The sequence below is a fragment of the Aspergillus aculeatinus genome (genome assembly GCF_003184765.1).
Source record: "Aspergillus aculeatinus CBS 121060 unplaced genomic scaffold BO66scaffold_9, whole genome shotgun sequence".
Taxonomy (NCBI): domain Eukaryota; kingdom Fungi; phylum Ascomycota; class Eurotiomycetes; order Eurotiales; family Aspergillaceae; genus Aspergillus; species Aspergillus aculeatinus.
The window spans coordinates 431988-452163 of record NW_020291478.1 but is presented as its reverse complement, the minus strand read 5'-3'; the positions used below and the strand labels follow the sequence as shown (position 1 = coordinate 452163).

Sequence of the window (20176 nt, the reverse complement as noted above, 5' to 3'; positions counted from 1 at the left end):
GGGGGGTATAGGGGTATGGGGGGATGGGGGAAGGAGGTGAATGGGGTATGGGCAGCGAGGGCAAGGTGTACGGGCTGCGGAGGACGTACTGGTATGCGGGCGTTGGGGCAGTCGTGGACATAGTCGGCTCGGAGCTTGATGGGTCGGCTGTCCAGAGCGGAGAGGAAGGCTTTGGCGAAGGAGATTTCGGAGGCCATTTTGATGAGCAAGGAATTAGGTCTCCTTGGGGAGAGGTGTGGGTTGTAGTGCGTTGGTTTGTGGTTTGGGGGAGAGGGAAAAGAGGGGGGGGGGGGGGGGATAAATATGATGTCGATGGATGGAATTACCCGATCGGGATCGGAGGATGTTGTTGATGCAGCCGCAGATTGCGTCTCTGCCTTAGGCAGCAGTAAAGGCGGTGGGCGGGGCGCACCGCACTGCTGGCTCTGACCGCCCGCGGGAAAAAATGTACGGCGAAGGAAGGAAAAAAAAGTTTAGATCTTTCCCCCGAGTTGATCAGACAGGAACCGACTTGTCAAACCTCCCTTTTTTCCCGAATTTCTGTCACAGTCCTTATTCACTATGGGTCGGGGAAATCGCATGAAGAAGCAGGGTCCTCCTGCCCCGCTGGATGAGTCCAAGATCACCATATACAAAAAGCGCAAGGCCGCTGAACCCCAGACCAAGCCCGCCGAGTCGGGCAAGAAGCGGAGAAGAGCGCCCGCTGAGGAGGAGGAGGAGGAGTCCGTCAAGCCCGTCGCCAAGAAGAAGGCCAATGGTGCTGTGAACGGCAAGGCGACCAAGGTCGAGACTAAGCCCAAGGCTAAGGCTCAGGGCAAGGAGCAGAAGAAGCCCGCCGCGGCGAAGAAGTCGAGTTTCATGGATTCGGACGACGAGGCGGAGGAGGAGGATGATGAGGATGCGTGGTCCGACCTGGACGATGAGGAGATGCAGGACGATGAGTTCGGCGACCTCGATGCCGTGAGCGATGACGAGATGGCCTCCGATGATGATGACTCGGTTGTCGACTCCGAGGACGACGACCACCCCCGCGAAGCCATGTTCTCCGACGATGAAGACCTTTCCGACGCGGAGGAGAGGCTGACGGCTGCCAACATTGAGGGTCTGTCCCGGAAGTTGGACATGGCGAGACAGGAGGAGGAGGAAGAGGCCGAGCTCGAATTGCAGGAATCCGCCATGCAGACCAACATCGCGGGCGACCGTCCCGACGTCTTCGCCGACGACGTGGGCCAGCCCGGTCTGGCCCCCGACCTCCAGCTGCTGCGCACGAGAATCACCGACGCCATCCGTATCCTGGGCGACCTGAAGACCCTCGGCCAGCCCGGCAAGTCGCGAACCGACTACGTCAACCTGCTCCTCGGCGACATCTGCACCTACTACGGCTACACGCCCTACCTCGCCGAGAAGCTCTTCAACCTCTTCACCCCCATGGAGGCGTTTGCCTTCTTCGAAGCCAACGAAACCCCGCGTCCTGTTGTTATCCGTACGAACACCCTGCGCACCAACCGTCGGTCATTGGCCCAGGCCTTGATCAACCGTGGTGTGGTCCTCGAGCCTGTCGGAAAGTGGTCCAAGGTCGGTCTGCAGGTCTTCGAGTCTGCCGTTCCCCTGGGTGCTACTCCCGAGTACCTGGCCGGTCACTACATTCTCCAGGCCGCCTCCTCCTTCCTTCCCGTCATGGCCCTGGCCCCTCAACCCAACGAGCGTGTTCTTGATATGGCCTCTGCCCCCGGTGGTAAGACCACTTACATCTCGGCTCTGATGCGCAACACCGGCACCGTCATCGCCAATGATGCCAGCAAGCCCCGTGCCAAGGGTTTGATTGGTAACATCCACCGTCTCGGCTGCAAGAACACCATCGTGACCAACATGGATGCCCGCACTGCCTTCCCCAAGGCTATGGGTGGCTTCGACCGTGTCCTTCTTGATGCCCCCTGTACCGGTACCGGCGTTATCTCCAAGGATCCCAGCGTCAAGACCTCCAAGAACGAGCGCGACTTCCTTGCCATTCCCCATATGCAACGCCAGCTGCTTCTGGCCGCCATCGACTCCGTCGACCACAACTCCAAGACGGGAGGCTACGTTGTCTACTCGACCTGTAGTGTTACCGTGGAGGAGAACGAGGCGGTGGTCAACTACATTCTGCGCAAGCGCCCCAATGTCAAGCTCGTCGACACTGGTCTGGGTGACTTCGGTAGCCCCGGTATGACCAGCTACATGGGCAAGCACTTCGACGCCAAGATGACCTTGACCCGCCGGTACTTCCCCCACCGTGAGAACGTCGACGGTTTCTTCGTCTGCAAGCTCAAGAAGACCGGCCCGTCCCCGACCGGCAAGCCCGGCGATGCCGCCGCCGCCGCAACCACCAAGTCCGACCGCAAGGCCAGCAAGTCCCCGTCCGCCCCCTCCACCGACGACGAGAGCATCGACAAGACCCCGATTGTTGACGAAGACGGCATGGTTCTGGAGACCGAGGGTGGTTCGTTCGGTCCCTTCGAGGAAGACGACCAGGACGCTGAGCGCATTGCCCGCGCGGAGCGCAACCGTCTGCGTCGCAAGGGTCTCAACCCGAAGGCCGTGAAGCCCGCCAAATCCTCCTCCAAGCCCAAGAGCGATTCCGAAACCGAGAAGCCCGCCGTGGAGGCCTCCCCTAAGACGGAGAAGAAGAAGGCGGCTGATGCCGACACCAAGGCCAAGAAGGATGAGTCTACTTCGTCCCCGGCCGCCAAGAAGCCCGCGAAGAAGACCAAGACGCAAGAATCCACCCCGGCCACCCCTGCCACCCCTGCCACTCCCGCCACCTCTACAACTACTCCCTCCGACAAGAAGAAGAGCGCCGCGAAGAAGCAGGCCGATAATAAGAGCGGAAAGGCCAAGAAGCCTGCCAAGAAATAAGAGAGGGCGGTAGTTGGGTTTGCATATATTATGTCTGGTTTGAAACAAAAGCATTAGTCTTGTGTTTGGTATGGGTGGCGCATACTTTGTTTTCTGTTAGTGTTTTGAAATGGATAGATAGCTTCGGTTTGAAGTTCGTCAATAGATACCATTATGTTTGTGCAAAGGCTAGACTGGTTGACTACTGTATTTTGTGACAGGGTTAGAGTGTAGGTGGATGGTGTCAATGAATCATCGACATTGATACTGAGTTGAGTGTGGCTCGTCTCCGCGTCAAGCATGTTTGCTTCGGAATAAGTCTGGTTCCCAGCCCAGCAAAACCATCCATGCAACTAGAATCAGATGCGAGTCTTGACGTTGAGGCTTGCCCTATGCTTTTCTTCTATAAACTCACCCTCAAGCAGGACACCCGACACCCTATATGTAGGACCTACCCAGTCCGCATTCATCGAGCTGATACCTCTGTGCAACCAATCCCACGACCTCAAATCCAACCCCAACCCCAACCCCTATAACAATCACTCTTGCGCACTGCACACCTGAGCTCAACCATTTATCACCTCCCAAAATCACATACAACATCTCACAACCACAAAATTTTCTTCATCCGCATCCGCACCCCCAAAAAATGAACCCCACCCTCCTCTCAATCCTTCTCCTCCCCCTCCTTTCCTTCATCGAAGGAATAGAAGCCTGCTACACCGGCGACCACAACAACTGCATCTGGGAGGGCAGCGCGCCGGCGTGCGGCACCAGCCCGGACCACGTGGGCACCGAGGACGCGCAGGGCCGCACCTTCGTCGCCACGACCGAGTTCGGCACCGCCCAGTACTTTTGCGACTGGGAGCGGGGGCAGCCCCGCGGCGGGGACTGCTGCCAGGCTTACGGGAATGGGTGCTGGAGTGGGTATAAGCGGTTGTGGTGTGCGGATCGGAAGTGTTGATTTTCTTTCCCGTGGGGGAGGGGTTTGGTGGGGGATAAAGAGTTAGTTAGTTGGGGTGGATGGGTTACAGGGGGTTCTTAGCTGGTTGTTTGCGCGGGAATTGGTATGGTGTGCACTTGGTTGTCGTTGGGATTTTGCTCTCGGTGGGCTGGTGGGAATATTGGAGATGAGGGAGGGATACGGATGGATGATTGCAGGGCTGGGGTTTGTGTTTGGGTGGTGCTTGGATGTGGATGAGGGTTGGACTGTTGGACTGGATAAGGGAGGGGGGCTGTTGGGAGGGGATTAGTGGGGTTGGGTTCTTTGGCAGATGTTGTATGTTAAGGTTTAGAAAAGGTAAGAAGGCCGACTGGTCGATCTACTGAGCCTCGAACGTACTTTTACAGACAAGCGGAATTGCAAGTGACAAGGCATGGATTGTAAGCGACAAAGCAAGAGTTTTGAGCAACGATCTTCATTCACACGTTTATGGACAAGCATCTTATCTTTCAAAACTTTGCTATGCATCAAGCCAAAAAATTCGAAAAGCAGGCAGCAGGCAGGTATCTAACGGAAAGCACCACGCTATCTAAGCATCCCCTTCATATATCCATAGCCACAACTTCTAAACCATTCAACACCTTGTCACTCCATTCTGTACCATTCAGAATATTCCCCAACGCAATTTCAAAAATCAATACCAATCAAGTCCGGTAAATCTTCACCACGCTGATGATGCTCTTCCGACAGATCGGGCAGAGATCCACTTGGCGAGCACACGTCACGCACGCGCAGACATGTCCACAGTCATAGAACAGGGCATCCTGCTCGTCGCCATAGCAGATCTGACACAGATCCATCTCCTCGTCCGCCACTTCCCAGTAGCTAATACCCTTGCCGTGGCGCTTGCCGTCCTTGTAGCCACCCACGTACTTGTTGCCGGTCTTGCGCTCGACAAAGGTACCCTGACCATGGCAGACACCCTCGGACCAGTCACCTTCATAGGTATCGCCAATCGGGTACTCCATATAGCCGCTGCCGTGGCGCTTGCCGAGCACGAAATCACCCACGTACGTGGCCGCAAGGTCGGAGACGTGCGTGCCCTTGCCGTGGAAGTAACCCTTCATGAATTCACCGCTGTAGTACTCGCTGGTGAACGTGGCCCTGAGGGTCTTCGTACCCGTGTGAGCCCGCGTAGGATGTCTGCGCGAGGCGGCCCACAGATAGCGAACAAGTTGGTCAGGGTTGGCGAACATGCCCTCAATGTTGAGTTTGAGACGGCGATCTTTGTTAACCTTATCCCCAACTATAAAGCAGGTACCATCCGGCACGAAAGTCTCGAACGTCTCACCGGAAGCCATGGTGGTCACGTTAGTACCATCCACACGCTGCCAGATCTGGAAGTCCTTCATTGGCGCCCACTTGAGATGCTTGCGAATAGCGGCCTTGATGTTTTCTTCCTTCTTCGAGAAGAAAGAGCCCACGGTCCGTAGGATCTGCGCCTCAATGTCGAAGACTTGGATGAAGTAGTAGACGTGCTCCACTGGTTGAGGGACTTCAACCTCTGCAGGGGCATCCACGCTCACAACAGTCTCAACTGGAGCGTCAGAGGGCGTCTCGATGGGATCCTCGACCACGGAAACGGGCTCAGAAGCCTCAACTTCCATTTGTTGAAGATCCTCTGCGATGATTGCAGCAATGACGGCATCATTCTCATCTCTCGCAGCAGTGTCCTCAACGTGGACTGTCTCAGCGACCTGGCTTTCGGTGGCTGCTTCAGCATCCTGTGGGTTGGTCTCGGGGTCGACTTCACGAGACACTGGTTCCGGAACAATGCTATCCAACAAATGCTCCGGAATATTGCCAGATGAGCTGGGCTCGGCAGCGCCGACCTCATGAAGAGACTGTCTATCCTCGGAAGACTCAGAACCGTCTCGCTCAAGAATAGCCTCCTCTGGCTTGGCTTCCATAGCAATGGCTTGCTGCGGGTCGGCGATGGCGAACAGCTTCGCATCTGCATCCGAAACAATCTCCATCCAGAAGCGAGCCGTCTTGGCAGGCAGCTCCAGACTTTTGGATAGCTCTGTGATGCGGGCAAAAGCGAGTGTAGGACCAAACTGGTCGCGAGTGTGTCCAATCTGCCACAGGCGAACATATTCAGGACTAGTGGCCTGCTCCGTCTTGGTCGACGCCCACAACGCAATTTTCTTGCGGAGATCAACATAGTTGGACGAGCGAGGCACCGTTAGATACATCACGCTGTTTGCCGTTTTGGCCTGTGCCATCAGATCGTAGGTATCAAATAGACTGCCTACTTGATCGTACTTCGGAAGCGAGTAGACTTCAACTTCGATCTCATCCTTTTCAGTCGAAGCCGAAGGCAAGTTTCCGGTCTCGTAGTATTCCTTCAGCGACGCGGACACCTCCCACGGTCCCTGAGGACCAGGCAAGTAATCCTGCACGACGTCGCTGCGAATGTACATCACTGCGATGGCGACGTCGTGGCCGGTCTTGTGATCAGGCTTTTGCGAGGCGTCCAGACCAAGGTGAGGTCCCAGAGCAGTCTTGCGAGTCAGACATTCGACACGGTTGTCGCTCCCATCATCGAAAGCCAGCCACCTGGTACCAGGTCCACCTGGGCGAAGAATACTGAAGAACTTGCCTGAGGTGCGTCGGCCACGGTGGACGATGTACCCATACAGGACATACTTGCCATCCTGACCATCCAGCAAATAAGGTGCGAGGTCTAGCTCTTCATCCAGCTCGACCCGGTTGTAAAGGAGGCGCCACTGCCGAGCTGCCTTATCCAAATGCTGACGATCAAGCTCCAGGTGTAGGATGGGTGGAAGCACCCACCGTCCCGGCTTGGCACTAAGGTATTGAGTGAAGGCGTCGCTGGTGGTCTTGACCTGATCCGCAGATACGCAGATGCGGGAATTGTATTCCTTCGGTATGGTGTTAATCACACCCTCTCCTGTCGCACCAACAGGAAGTGACTCGACAGACGGGCTGTCGAACAGCTGGGCGAGCTCATGTACTGCAGCGGTGCCCTCAAGCTCGATCTCGAGGGTCCGACGCAAACGCTCCCAGAATTCGCACACATCCCCCGAGTACTCATGCAAGTTCCGCAGAATTGATGTGATGAGATCAGTGTCTACGTACTGCAGTGATTGGCCTCGCGAACGCAGCTGCCAGAGGAACTTCTGCAACGCGTCACAAAGCGGCTTGGGTTTGACATCACAGTCACTGAGATGTTCCAAGACGTTCGCTTTCTGGATAATCTTGCAGAAGGGAGCAAGGTGCAGCCACGTGGCAAGCCCGGCTACCTCCGCACTGTGGTTGATAACCGAGTCACCTAAGGGACGGTAGCCAGTCAAGCTCAAGCTGTCCCAAGTAGGCTCGGTGTCACTGGCATGCCACCAAAGCGACCGAGTGGGATCGTCGACGATGCGGATGTAAGCATCGAACGCGAGCGTATCGTGCCGAAGCAGTGCCTGGCGCTGGCCCCGCTGACGGCGATGGATCTGGTCCCACGGGCCGTGGAAGTTAGTCCAGCCCCAGTCCAGGTTATGTGAGTTGAACTGGTGGCATGACGACTGCATCCAACCCGTTCGAGGCTCCTCTGGGTTGTAGAGTATGACGCCAATCTGAGCGGACACCCGCCAGGAACCAGCCCCAGCAGCATTCTCCTGGCGAGCATGAGGGTACTGCGCCTTGAATTGCTCAAGCCATGCAGCCGTATCCTCAGTCTCTGCAAACTTGATGTCAAGCTCGGGAGCATTGTTGTCCAAGCTCTCTTCAGCAGGGCCCTGGAGCACCTTGAATTCCGTATCCGGATAAGACTTCTCTGGACTGGGCATGGTCGGAGAGCACTCGATGTAAATGCTCAGGGAGTTGACATTGTTACCGCGTGGGAAGAACTTGATGGTCCACCAATAGCCACCCATGTAAGCTGGGGGCGAGCGCATGATTTTAGCGCGGTTGGGGCGGTCCGGAGAGCCACGAACGCCTTTGATCTTCCACGTCAGACGTGCCTTCTGGATAGGACGGTACTCTGAATCATCTAGATCGGCGTGGAAATTCTTCTCCCAGTAGTCATCTAGGCTGGTCAGCAGTCCGCTCCACGTTTTCTATCCTTCGTCCCGTGGTTTGGAAGCTTACACTCATAGGCGCTGTAGTCGCCATCCGCCGCAGATTCAATTTCCTTCATCTCTGTTTCGTCCGGCACTGTAGAGTCCTCCTCAATCTCGGCCCAGTAGGCATGCTCTAATTCAGGTGGAGCTGATTGACCCGCTGATGCCGGGTCGGAATCCTCGATGGTCTGTGTTTCGCCTTGCGGGGCATCTGGGAGCTCCTCAGATCGGGGCTCTGTCGACGGCTGGGAAGGCATGTCGCTAGGCGGCTCAGGAGAATCCTCCGTGGTGGTCTCAAGGGCCACCGTTGTTGCCGTGGCTGGCTCAGTGGGAATGGAGTCGGTGGTGAGGATGATCGGAGGGGGCACCTGGTCCACCGATGCAATTGAAGTCTCGATCTGAGAATCCATTTCTGGGACTCAAAGAAGATGGACAAGTGTGACAACAATCAAGAGACGACAAGTAATAGTAGCAATAGGATGGCCTGTCCCTAAAGGCTACTGTCAAAGGCGAGACAAAACACGAGTCAAGGAGGGCTAGACTGGAAAGGATGAGTCAAAGCTGAGAAACACGAGGAGTCTTAGCCTCAGAATGTGTGCAACCAACGGAAGACAATCAGACATTCAATGGTCAGGAAGTCTGCTGCAATGCTGCCTGCTCGAGTGTTTGGATGGCAGGCTGACGAGTCCCAAAAGAGTGGTCAGGCTGCTAGCAGGACAGAGGGGCAATGATGGGGGGAATTGAGACGTGAGAGCCTGACAGGCAGAAAAAGAGCGAGGGTCTAGAAAAGGCCAACGATAAGATGCAACGAGCAAGGCTTATCGGGGGAGAGGGGGGGGGAAGTGGCCCAAGGCTGGAGCAGCAGCAGAAAATAAATTAGGGGCACAAGTGTCAACCACTAGTGCTGAGAAAGACAAACAATGAGAGAAAGGGATGGTGTGAGGGGAAGTGGAGGTTGGCTGATGCTCAGCAACAGTCTATCACAGTTAGACTAATCACACTGAATCGGAGAGATTGTGCTGTACTCCTCCGTATGGTATATCAAATCCGGGGGAGGAGGTGCGGGAAGTATAGATAAGTAGAGAGAGAAGCTATCTCAACCCGCGAAAAGAGGATGAAAGATGGTAAAATGGTAGGAAAGCAGATGAAGGGGGGAAAGAAGAGGAAGAGGGAATGGACGGATTGAAAAAAGAAGAAGAAGAAGAATAATAATAATAATAATAAATCAGAAGAAGCAACAAAAGCGACAGAGCCTACTGATCGAGGGGGAAGAGCCAATGGCAAAAGGATGAGGATGAGGCGGCAATGCAGCGGCCAAATCACGAGGCGCTCACCGCTGGTTATTGGGGAATCAGAGCCACTTCTGAACTTCTGCTTCTTTTTTTTCCCCCGGATTATTAACATCCGTCTCCATCCCGTCCATTGCCACCGCACTCGGATAAAGCAATTGAGAGATGAAAAGAACTGAGAGAGAAAAATAAAATCAATTGTTCTCACCCAACCAAATTGAATGGAAAGAACCAACCAAAAAAGATCCCCCCCGAAAAAAAATAAAGAGAGAGGAAGACGGAATATCTTATCGATTGTCGTGCGATTGATCGACCGAACTAGCCGGGGGGAAACAACACACCAGGAACTGACCTGTCAATTTGCGTTGGTTGCCTTTCCCCTCCTTTCCATCAATTCCCCCCTCACCCCCCTTCACTCTCGCGAAAAGGAGAAAAGGAGAAAAGAAGTAGGTATGATTTCAACACTTCCAATTCCAATCAAAGAAAACATCTTCAAGGCAAGGAAACTCCGTTTCATTGTTCACTATCACAGTTACAACTTTTCCTTCGTTGAGTTCTTTGTGCAGTAGGTCTTTTTTGCATGCATCCCTCGGAACGGCAAGTCAAACACCCAGGTCCGTCCGATCCTCTAACCGGTGGCAACAGTCCCGGATAGAACAAACTAATTGAGGGCCATTTCCACGGCCACCACGGCCATGATCGACCTGTGGAACGCTCCATCGACCCAGTGCAATTCCATCGATTCCATTCGCCGTTCCACCCATTAGTATTTCCCCCTCTTCGCCCAAACTTTTTGCCCCTCTGCCGATCCAACAACTTCGCCCGACCCTCCGGGTTTTCGATGGTTTGCCGTCCTCTGCCGTGCAGACTCTGTCCCAGGGACTCGGAGCTGCTCGTCCGATTTGCCTCCCTTCTGAATATCCTCTTTGGCCGCTGCGCAATGAGTGGGGGGAATTAGCGTGACCGTAGCGCCACGCCTGGATCGGCCTCGAGTTATCGACGCGGGGCCGAGATAGGAGGGGAGCTCTCCGAGAAATCGCCCAAGTGCTCAGTGAAGGGTGCCTCGAATGAGCGAAATCCGCGGCCTTGGGAGTACTGGAAGTACAGAAACTGGAAACGAATCATGCAACGGCCATCTCGCTAAAATGTCTGCCGATATCTACGCAGTGGCCATGATCAATTCTTGGAGTGGGAAGCATCCGGTGCTCCTGCATCTGCTCTCGCAAACGAAGCGGCCACAATGAGTGGGAAGACCACTGTGGCTTCCGCATACACCTTCACCGACTCACCGTCAGCTTTGATCTTGCCCCAGCTGACGGCCTCATCCGGTCGCGCCCCGGCATCGCTTCCATCGAACTCCTGACCAGTATTCACGTAGACCGCATGCTCCGCACCGTTCCGCATCAGACAGGCATTCGCAATATGGTGTTTAATGACCCCACCTCCGAGGATGATCATTCCCGCTCGAGCAGCACGAACAGCCATGGTATTGATCCGGCGCACATCGTCGACAATATCAACGCGCAACCGTTGCGGGGAAGATTTGAAAGTGTGGAAGTAGAGCATGTCTCCAAGGGAGCCGTCCGTTAGGGCCGGGCAGAAGACGGGGATATTGTTGCGGGCGGCCCAATACAGCACCGAGTCCTCATTGTTGATTTCACGGCCCAGGCGTTCGGTGATGCGACTCGGGGTCCAGTGCAGTTCGTCCTCCTCGTCCCCCGTTTCCAGCGCCTTTTTCTTCGCGGCCTCTTGCTCCTCTAGCATCTTATCCAAAATCGGGACCAACCAATCCTCAAAGGCACAGTAATTGCTATTGGGGACAATCAAATTGCCGATACGATTCAAACCCTTCGCCCGCAATCCCGCGCCGGGTGTGCTGAAGGAGCCCATGTAGGTTGGAGCCAAGCACTTGATCAAATCTTCTTCCACACCGCCAGCGGTGGTGACAATGGCGGAAACATGGTTGTTTTTGACGAGGTAGCGGATGGTGTCGCGGAGGCCGGAGGAAATTAAGTTGGAAGTGTATCCGAGAAAGATGGTCGTTTTGGCACCGGTTTCGGGATGACGGTAAGCTTTCTTTCACAACCGGGTGCTGTCAGCGAATATACCTTTTTAGATTTGGATAATGGTAGAGGTGGCCTTACCATGTTATTGATAATGCGGGCAGCGTCTGCGACCGCACTACCTTGGAAACCCGTGTATCTCATGTTGTCGACCAATTCGGCAACGGTGATGTCTCGGTCCTTGTAAAGATCAAAGTCCACTCCGCTCACTTTGTGTGTGCCTTCTGGAACAGGCTCAGACGCGACCAAGACAGCATCGGTGACGGAGGAGGGAGGGGCATTCTCAGCCGCCGGGACATTGTTCGCAGACATTTTTAGGGAAACCAGTTGATTGGGATTGAATGCTAGGTAAACGAGCGAGAAAAAGCACTAGGTTGAATCTCAGTATTGTTCCCTCGATGTCAATTCTCGATGGAAGGAATGCGAGATAAGTGGTGAAGGTTGGTGGTCACGTCAAGGGAAAAAAAAAAAGCGGGTTGTGTTTTCCCCTTAGGCTAGCCTTTTTTTGTTCAGTTGGCACTTTCCCCCCCCCCCCTCTTCTCTTAAGAGCGGATAGTGGGGGGGGCTCGCAGGAAATGCCCGGCGGCGGGAATTGGCAGATGGCAGGCAGTTGGCAGCCCCGGAGGCAGAATGGGCAGCCGCTGCAGGGATGCCTGAGTGCATGCCTGAGGCCACTAATGATGATAGACACCTGAGGCATCTGGTGGAAACTGGACCCCTGGCCTGCGCTGGCCTGAGGCCAACTCCGCAAGTTCAAGTTATTTTTGAGTTTCCCCTAGAAAAGCGAGTCCCTGCAATCGAGTGACTCCCTGGCCAACTAAAAGCTTCCGACTCCATTGCCTGGGCCCCATCGCTGAGTCTGGTCAGAGTCGCTCGTTTTTCCCTCTTGCTCCAACCTCGAACCTCTTTCATGATCCTCCTCTTCTTGACTCTGTCTAGACTCTGACCTCGAAATCCTTCCAGTCCTTCCAGTCCTTCCATTCCATCTTCAATAATCATTTACCTTCTGTTTTTAACCTCTTAACCTCTCCAATACCATCGGATTTCCCTTCCAACCACCGCCGTTACACGCAAACCGATCTTGGGGTCTCTGGGCGCGTTCCGGAACCGAGAACGAAGACCGCGATCCCATCGCTGGGGATTTTGCTGCCCAGCTCCCACTCCCACACCTACTCCCACTCCCACTCCCTTGCAGCGCAGTCTTTCCCGGTGAATTACTTGACACGTTGTCGCCCATCAAACAGTGCGTGCGACAGTTCCAGTTACGTTGAAAGATCAGGTAAATTGAGTTTACGTCTTTTGGTTCTGTTTGCTATTGTTTCCGTCCGAAGTTTGAAGTTTTGAGGTTCTTCATTACCATCATCTCATCTCCATCACCCTCATCATCCTCCCGATCTTTATTCTCGGCCACTCCGATGAAGAATTCTGGCCGTGTGAGACACTGTACTCCGTTGCCTGAGTCGTGACCAGCCAGAAGGTCTCCCCTCGCACTGGAAATCGAAAATCTGTCTGCTGCCGCCTGCGTGATCCCCGATCCACCCAGGAAAGCTGCCCCGGCTTGTCCAGTCACGGGCTGAAACAATCGGCGCCAACCGTGGCTGCCGCTAAGCATGAGGGATGGTGCCAAATTGGGATCCGCGCTAAGTGGGTTGAACTGGATTCATGTTAAAATGATTACCTAATTTTCAATCCTGGCCCGTGCGTTTCTCTTTTTCCAGTGTTTCCACTGGTGACTGAACTGCACTGACTGCACTGACTGCGCCCATGCTGGGCTGGCTCGGGGCTGGCATGCTTCATTCTACCATCACGTGTTCTCCACTGCCCGTTCGTTCGTCGGTCGTTCGGTCGTTCGATCGTTGCTCGCCCGCGTTTTTGCTGCGACTGCGACTGCTGCTGCTGCTGCTGCCGCTTCCGCCTCTTTGCGTCAATTGGTCTTTCCAGCCCGCTCTTTTCGAGACTCCTGCTTCTTCTTCTGTCCATTTGTCTCATGTCTATCCATTTCCTCATTTTCCTTTCTTTTTCTTTACTCTACTTGAATTTGACTTGTCGCCTTCATTTTCTCCTTTTATTTCCTTTTGGACATACTTTCGTTCCCCAAAGTCTTATTCCTTCCCACCCAGTACCTTGCCTTGTTTGACGTGTGAAGTCCCACGTTACTAATCTGTTGCAGGCATCCTGCCAGGTTGCTTTGTCTCATATGCACTAGCATGACCTGGTGATGTCTCAAAGATACCCTCCGCCGTCTGGGTTCAACTCCCGTGACCGTTCTCCGCAGCGTTTTGGGGACCGTCGACCCCCGGCAGGTCCCCGAGGATCCGACGATGCCAACATCCCTCCCGTGGGCCGAGAGCCACCTCGAGGCCCTAAAGCATTGATTGATCCGCCGCGGGGTGCTACATTTGCTGGTCGTGGCCGAGGATACACCGCCCGAGGAGGAGATTTCCGAGAACGAGATCGAGACATTCGAGACCGCGAACGAGACCGAGACCGAGATTTTCGCGATGTCCGTGATGGCCCGCCACCTTTCCGCCGCGATCTGGATCGAGATCGGGACTGGAACCGGCGCGAACGCGACTTCGACCCTCGAGAACCCCGCATCGGCTTCGGACGCGGTCGCTCGCGCTCTCCCCCACCGCCTCGCGACTTTCGAGATATAAGAGAGCCTCTGGGCCGAGATCCTGATCTTGTCCGCATGCGGCGCGGCTCACGAGATAGTTTGATCTCGGTTTCCTCGGCAGTGCCTGACGTCCCGGCAGGAAACAGTCACCATGTTCGGACCGGTCCCCCCATCCGTGGGCGTGGTCGGGGTGAGTGGGAAGCAGGACGCGGCAGAGGCCGGATGCCCTATCTAGATGATCGTGACACCTTCAGGCGCAGAAGTCGATCTCGCGACGGACGCTGGGATCGGGAACGCGACCGAGACCGGGATCGGGATCGGGATCGGGAACGTGAGCGTGAAAGAGAGCGGGATAGAGATCGCATACTTGACCGCGACCGTGAAAGAGAACGTGAACGAGCACCATTAGACCGCGACCGTGAGATTGACCGACGAGATCGGGAAAGAGATCGTGACATACTGCAGGAGAGACGAGAAAGATTTGAGCGACGAGACGACTTGGAACGCCGTGTCGAGCGCGATGACCGGGAGCGACCGGGGGATCATTGGAAGCGTGAGCCGCCTGCCAATCGATTGGAGAATCCAAACCGGATACCGAGCATATCTGCCGCCTCACCTGTCGCTACTGCACCCCAACCCACAATCCCTGCAGTTCCCGAGCGGGTATCTGAGCCCCCCGTCGTCGAGCCGCCACGCAAACCGTCTGGAGGAGATGTCCGCCGCGAGCCAGAACGGACCGAGCCACCTGCACCACCTCGTGCGGAGCCACCGAAAGAAGCGGTTGTTGCGCCGCCCGTAAAACGGTCCCCTCCCCCGGCTGCGCCCCAGGTCCCCGCATTTGGTTCGGTTACGGCACCAATTCCCGAAATCACAGCAGACAAAACAACGGCAGAGTCGGCGCCTGCTGCATCCACTGTTGCCAAAGCCGAAAAGGAACGCCCCGAGGCGCCGCCACGGGCCCCAGGACTTCCACCCACTGCCCCCAAAGCTGATCGGGCACCTCCTCAGCTGCCTCTCGAGCAGCGAATCCGACGGGATGAGACCAGACGTGACGACATAACCGACACATCGGCAAAGCCCGAACCCATCGCACGTGTGCCCAAACCGCACGCCGCACCCCCACCCAGTGGACATAAGGTAGCCGAGCTTTCTCCGCCTACTGCGCCCGCTGCCATGGTGGCCAAGGAGACATCGGCCTTCCATGAGGCAACGTCGCCAAGCAAGCCAGGGCCTGCCCCGATGACGGTAGATTTTGGCCGGAGGCCGTCTGCGGCAGGGCGTGCGGTATCTCCGGGCACCCACACCTCCCCTAGAATGCCGAATTCAACAATCCCAACTGGTCCACGTGCTCTTCAGCAGCGACCGTCTGGCTCTCGCGGACCGCCCAAGCCCAACAAGCAATGGGTTCGTCCTGGATACAGTCGTCCACCAGCAGGGCCAAGCTCAACACTTTCTGCAAAACGGGACTCTATTGATGAAAAAGAGCGCAGTCTTTCGGTCAGCGAAGAGCACCGGCGGGATTCACGTACTGATATCGATGATTCAGGCTCAGGGCCAGAGGCAGGAGAAATAGTCAGTGAAAAGGATCCGACTGAGCCAAAGCTTGAGCTCCCACCTTCACCTCCACTAGCGGCGCAACCGGAGAGACCCAGGGAGAGATCTGCCCCTCCTGTAGAGAAGCAAAAAACACCGGAAACGCCAGTGGAAAAGACAGCAGACGTACCGAAGAACGTGGTTATTCCCGATTTCACACGGACTAGCGACGAAGAGGAAGACGAAAATATTGTGTTCACACAAGACTATCTTGAAGAGAGGAAAAGGGTGTTCGAGAAGGACATGCAAGCCCTTCGAGCGGAGCTTCCTCCGTCTCCGTTAGAAGATCCGACTATCATGACGCTACTGATGCGTATTCAGCTGCTTGGTGCATTAGCCCATGCCACCGTTGAAGACAAAGCACCAACCCCCCCGCCTGTCCTGGATGAGGAGAAAATGACCGGCGATGAGAAGCCGGATGCAATGGATGTCGACACCGAGCCAAATGGAAAGGCCGAAGATCACGAGCCACCGACCAAGGAAGTTATGGAATCGGTACCTGCTGCTGAAATACTCTCCGTGGAGACTTTGCCGTTTCTCAACACTGGTCCCCCGACCCCATTGTCAGATCTGGACATCTACCAGGAGAATGCAGCAGCCCATGAGCAGCTCAGGGATATTTTCCGCGGAGAACTCATGAAACAACGTAAAGAGATTGCCCAAAAGAATGCTGGCCTACGGCTTGATTATCTTGCTCACTATAAGCCCTGGAGGCTGAATGTTTGGGAATTGGACAATGCCAAGGAAAAGACGTCGGTCACGCCCGGACCAACCACGCCTCCTGCTGCCCCCATTCCTGTGACGGCTACACCTACGGTGGAAAGCGGACGAAGATACAAAGGCAACAGTGAGTTGGACTTCCAGAATGCTCTTCGCGCTTCTGAGATCTCGGCACAAGAGGAACTCGAGAAGCGTCGTGGCAACAAAGCTACGGCTCAGCCAGATCTATCCCGCGAAGCCGTCATCCCAGACATGCTAGAACCGCGCGAGGTGAAGGCACGAATCTATAAAGACACCAATAACATTATTGATCCTGCAAACGCCATGGACGTATTCGGATTCCTGCCGCCGCCCAATGACTTCACTAAAGAGGAACACGTTATCTTCACAGATGCATTTATGGCACATCCCAAGAAATGGGGCAAGATCGCGGAATCATTGCCTGGGCGCGACTTTCAACAATGCATCATACATTACTATCTCACCAAGGAAGAGATCAAGTACAAAGCCAAGCTCAACAAGCGGTGGAGCCGTCGGGGACGAGCTAGAAGATCTGCCCGTCCAAAGTCGAATGCGCTCATGGCCGATCTGGGTGTGGTCAAGCCAGACTACGAAGGGGAAGAAGAGCCCGCGCCTGTCACGGATACCGGTCGTCCCCGACGTGCAGCTGCTCCCACGTTTGGTGACTCGTCTGCAGATACAGATGCAAACGGTCGTCGCGGAAATGCGTCCAAGGACGGTGAACAGGCAGAGAAACCTAGCCGGCGAGGACCTCGCAGCGGCGGCGGCACTCGTGGTGGTCGGCGAGGCAAAGCTGCGCAGCAACAACAACAGCAGCAGCAACAGCAGCAACAACAGCAACAGCAACAGCAACAGCAACAGCAACAGCAACAGCAACAGCAACAGCAACAACAGCAGCTGCAGCAGCTGCAGCAGCAACAGCAATTACAACAGCAACAGCAACAACAACAGCTGCAACAACAATTGCAACAGCTGCAACAGCTGCAACAGCAACAACAGCAAACACCGCAGCCGACACCATCAGAGCAATCGGCTCGAGCAACGCCGGTTCCCCCTGTTGCAATCGCCATTACTCCCGTACCAAAGACAGAGGTATTTGAGCCGTCGCTTGATGGGGCTGCTGCTGAAGTTCCGACTGTTCGCAAAGAGACGCCGCAAGAAAAAGAGCCGATCGAGGCACCACCGCGGGCGCGATCAGGACGAGGACGTCAGAAAGAGGGGGTCTATGTTTTCGAATCGACCGATCAGGAGGTCCCCGCCCCCGCCAGGCAGCCCGAAGCCAGCGGATACGGATCCTTGCAGCCCACCAGTTACTGGTCGGTGCCCGAGCAACGCGACTTTCCCTTGCTGCTGGCACATTTTGGCCGCGATTTTGAAGGTATTTCCAATTTCATGAAGACCAAAACAACAGTCATGGTAAGTTTTCACGTTCGCTATTTTCTGTTCTGTTTTTTGTTGCACCATCGGCTAAAGGTGTGGTATAGGTCAAGAATTACTTTCAGCGCCGCATCGATTCCGGTAACAAGGATTTCGAGGAGATTATTGCCGATGCTGAGGCGAAGAAGGCCCGCGGTGAACCCACTGGCCCCTTGCCTGTACCGAATTTCGCCTCGAAGCGACGCTACGAGGCTACGCCGTCTGCCATAATTATGCCCCGGCCTCTTGCACCACATACAGATGCAGCAGTGCCTGAAGTGGACGAAGGCCGGCTTGGGCCCAAAACCAAGCCAATCGGGTCATCTCAGCAGGTTCCTCTTCATACTCGACCTACGCAAGATAAGGAGCGAAACATCTCGCGTTACCCTCCTCTTGCACAGGCTAGTGCCGTACCGGTGCCTATCCTTGGCGGCGATGACGCTTCCAGAGCCATGCGTCCTCAGGCTACATTGCCACCACGACTCCAGGGACCTCGTCTGGGATATTTCGCTGACGACCGGCGTGATATCCCAGGCACAGTGCTTTCACACCCTCCCGCCTCTCATGCTCAGGACATAACCGTCTCGTCCCGGCAAACGCCAGTATCAGCTGCAGAAATGGCACGTCTCGACCCGCTCCATGCTCAGGGTTATCGGAATTCCAACGTCGACATTCATGGATCGCCATTGCTACCAGTACAGGCTGCGATTCCTGCCTCGCAGCCTGCTTATATGCCGCCCCAGCATCCATCGTCTTTGATGCCCACCGGGTCTCACTCTCGACAGCCGAGCCTTACAAAGACCCCCAGCTCACCCGCTCAGCCACTTTTGGTACACGAGTCTGAACACTCCCCCATCCGTCGTGACTCGATTTCGCAGAGGCCTTTCTTCACTCTGCCAGGCCAACCAGCAAGTATCGCCCAGCCGCCCATGCTGTCGCCGCCTAAGGAGCTTCTCCGACCGGGGTCTACTCCTCTTGAGCCCCCCGAGCCGCCCCGTGTGCCTGCCAAACGATCGAATATCATGAGTATTCTCAACGACGAGCCAGAAGAGCCACAACCACGGAAACGGTTCGCCAGTGACCAGGTATCTACCCCAGCAAGCAACACGGGATCTCCGTCCCGTGCTGGGTATGCTGGTATGCAGTCGCTTTCCCAGCCACCTTCGAGGCCTGAGGATCCTTCCTTGTCAGCTCAACCGAAGGGTCCGGTTTATGGTGCGCCTAGCCCGTATCTTCCGCCATCGCGCGGGTACGTTGATCGCGGATACGCTGAGTACCAGCCTTACGGCTCGGTGTCTGGAGGTGCCGCACCAGCCACTAACGATTGGATGGCACGGTTCGATCCGCGTGGGCAACAGCCGCCACCACCCCCGCAGCAGCAGCAGCCGCCGCAGCCGCAGCCCAGCAGCCGCACGTCTGCTTCTCTCGCTTCCCAACCCGCCTATTCCCCCTACACGACCCACCAGTCTTTGCCTGGTCCCTCGTTACAGAACCTCACAGCACCATCGCCTGCGCCTACGCCCTCGCCGGCTACGGCTCAGCGACCTGCTTATCATGGCTCAGTGTACGTTCCTTCCCCTGCGTCACATGCCCAGGCAAGTGCGGCTGCGTCGCGCGAAATTGCTGCGCAGAATGCCATGTATCGACCGGCAGTTGGCTCTCCGACCCCCCGGAACGGCAGTCTCGCGTCGTATAGCTCCAGACAAGGGCCGCCTACGCCAATTCAGTCGCCTGCTAATTTACTGGGGATGCCCTCCCGACAGCCAACTGTGGCACAGCCGGCATATGTGTCGGCACCAGCCACACCCGGTGGAGGCATGTCTGCGCAACAACATGCGAACCACCAGACTTATCAGCAGCACGTCCAAACCATGGTGAATGGAGCCCATCAACAGGCGGCTCATCGATCAGCGCTGGGACTGGCTGGTGCCGTAGCGTACGGTCACAGCACCCCGCCCCCGCAGGCTCAAATGTCTCGGGCAGCAGGCCTGCCTGGGCCAGGGCCGCAGGGGATTGCGATGGGTCGGTCATACACACCCCCGGCGATCCTACAGCCAAACCCCGCGGGAGGGCTGAGCTATGCTCCTAGTGGGGCTGTGCACGCGATGCAAGCACGGCCCCCAGGGCCTGGAGGTCTAGAACCAGGTCCGCATGGGGCTCCCGGGCACCATCGCGTGTACAGCCAGGGGTCGAACCCGGGGCCACTTCCTGGACAGATGACACCACAGCATGCCCCTCGATAGAGGCGAGACTTTACATTTACACCTAGGTAGTATTTGTTTGGCGGGGCGGTGGGATGTTGGGAGTGGGGATCTTTTGCTTGTATTATCTTAAAACTTTCTTGCCTGTCTGAGTTTTATCTCTTTTGTCGGATGACGACTGAATGTATAGTAGATGACTACATGGATGGCCAATCTTATCTGATGACTTGGTATGTTGTAGGTCCTAGGAGTAGAGGATCCGAATTTGAGCTGTACACGCAAGGCAGTACGTGGACGATGATCCCG

General features: G+C 55.7%; 7 protein-coding genes across 7 annotated transcripts in view; 3 read left to right on the top strand and 4 right to left on the bottom strand.

Moving 5' to 3' along the window:
- BO66DRAFT_409213 (uncharacterized protein) overlaps nucleotides 1–197 on the bottom strand; it is a gene marked incomplete at both ends in the record, with an annotated part of 983 nt that extends 786 nt beyond the window's left edge. Inside the window, one exon of the mRNA XM_025649163.1 lies at nucleotides 90–197. Within this exon, the coding sequence (XP_025506809.1) occupies nucleotides 90–197 (108 nt within the window). The remainder of the gene's footprint in view (nucleotides 1–89) is intronic.
- Nucleotides 198–506: 309 nt separating this feature from the next.
- On the top strand, nucleotides 507–2895 carry BO66DRAFT_368371 (rRNA (cytosine-C5-)-methyltransferase NOP2; the record flags this gene model as incomplete). The annotated part of the gene is made up of 1 exon (XM_025645335.1): nucleotides 507–2895. The coding sequence occupies exon 1, from the start codon at nucleotides 562–564 to the stop codon at nucleotides 2893–2895; it is 2334 nt and encodes a 777-aa protein (XP_025506808.1). The 5' UTR covers nucleotides 507–561.
- A 628-nt stretch (nucleotides 2896–3523) lies between these two features.
- On the top strand, nucleotides 3524–4100 carry BO66DRAFT_426788 (uncharacterized protein; the record flags this gene model as incomplete). Its single annotated transcript, XM_025650304.1, has 1 exon — nucleotides 3524–4100. One exon carries the CDS (start codon nucleotides 3524–3526, stop codon nucleotides 3836–3838), a length of 315 nt encoding a protein of 104 aa, XP_025506807.1. The 3' UTR covers nucleotides 3839–4100.
- Nucleotides 4101–4433: 333 nt separating this feature from the next.
- BO66DRAFT_251667 (putative MATH and UCH domain protein) lies at nucleotides 4434–8675 on the bottom strand. Its single transcript, XM_025642966.1, has 2 exons — nucleotides 7979–8675; nucleotides 4434–7916 (listed from the first exon to the last, which is right to left on the bottom strand). The coding sequence occupies exons 1-2, from the start codon at nucleotides 8358–8360 to the stop codon at nucleotides 4522–4524; spliced, it is 3777 nt and encodes a 1258-aa protein (XP_025506806.1). The 5' UTR covers nucleotides 8361–8675; the 3' UTR covers nucleotides 4434–4521.
- A 1534-nt stretch (nucleotides 8676–10209) lies between these two features.
- BO66DRAFT_251635 (deoxyhypusine synthase) lies at nucleotides 10210–11702 on the bottom strand. Its single transcript, XM_025642965.1, has 2 exons — nucleotides 11384–11702; nucleotides 10210–11315 (listed from the first exon to the last, which is right to left on the bottom strand). The coding sequence occupies exons 1-2, from the start codon at nucleotides 11612–11614 to the stop codon at nucleotides 10416–10418; spliced, it is 1131 nt and encodes a 376-aa protein (XP_025506805.1). The 5' UTR covers nucleotides 11615–11702; the 3' UTR covers nucleotides 10210–10415.
- Nucleotides 11703–12758: 1056 nt separating this feature from the next.
- BO66DRAFT_251615 (uncharacterized protein) lies at nucleotides 12759–13415 on the bottom strand. The gene has a single exon (XM_025642964.1). It carries the CDS (start codon nucleotides 13307–13309, stop codon nucleotides 12977–12979), a length of 333 nt encoding a protein of 110 aa, XP_025506804.1. The 5' UTR covers nucleotides 13310–13415; the 3' UTR covers nucleotides 12759–12976.
- Nucleotides 13416–13520: 105 nt separating this feature from the next.
- Nucleotides 13521–19912, top strand: BO66DRAFT_316135 (MYB DNA-binding domain protein; the record flags this gene model as incomplete). Its single annotated transcript, XM_025643493.1, has 2 exons — nucleotides 13521–17669; nucleotides 17738–19912. The coding sequence occupies 2 exons, from the start codon at nucleotides 13521–13523 to the stop codon at nucleotides 19910–19912; spliced, it is 6324 nt and encodes a 2107-aa protein (XP_025506803.1).
- Between the last annotated feature and the right edge of the window lie 264 nt (nucleotides 19913–20176).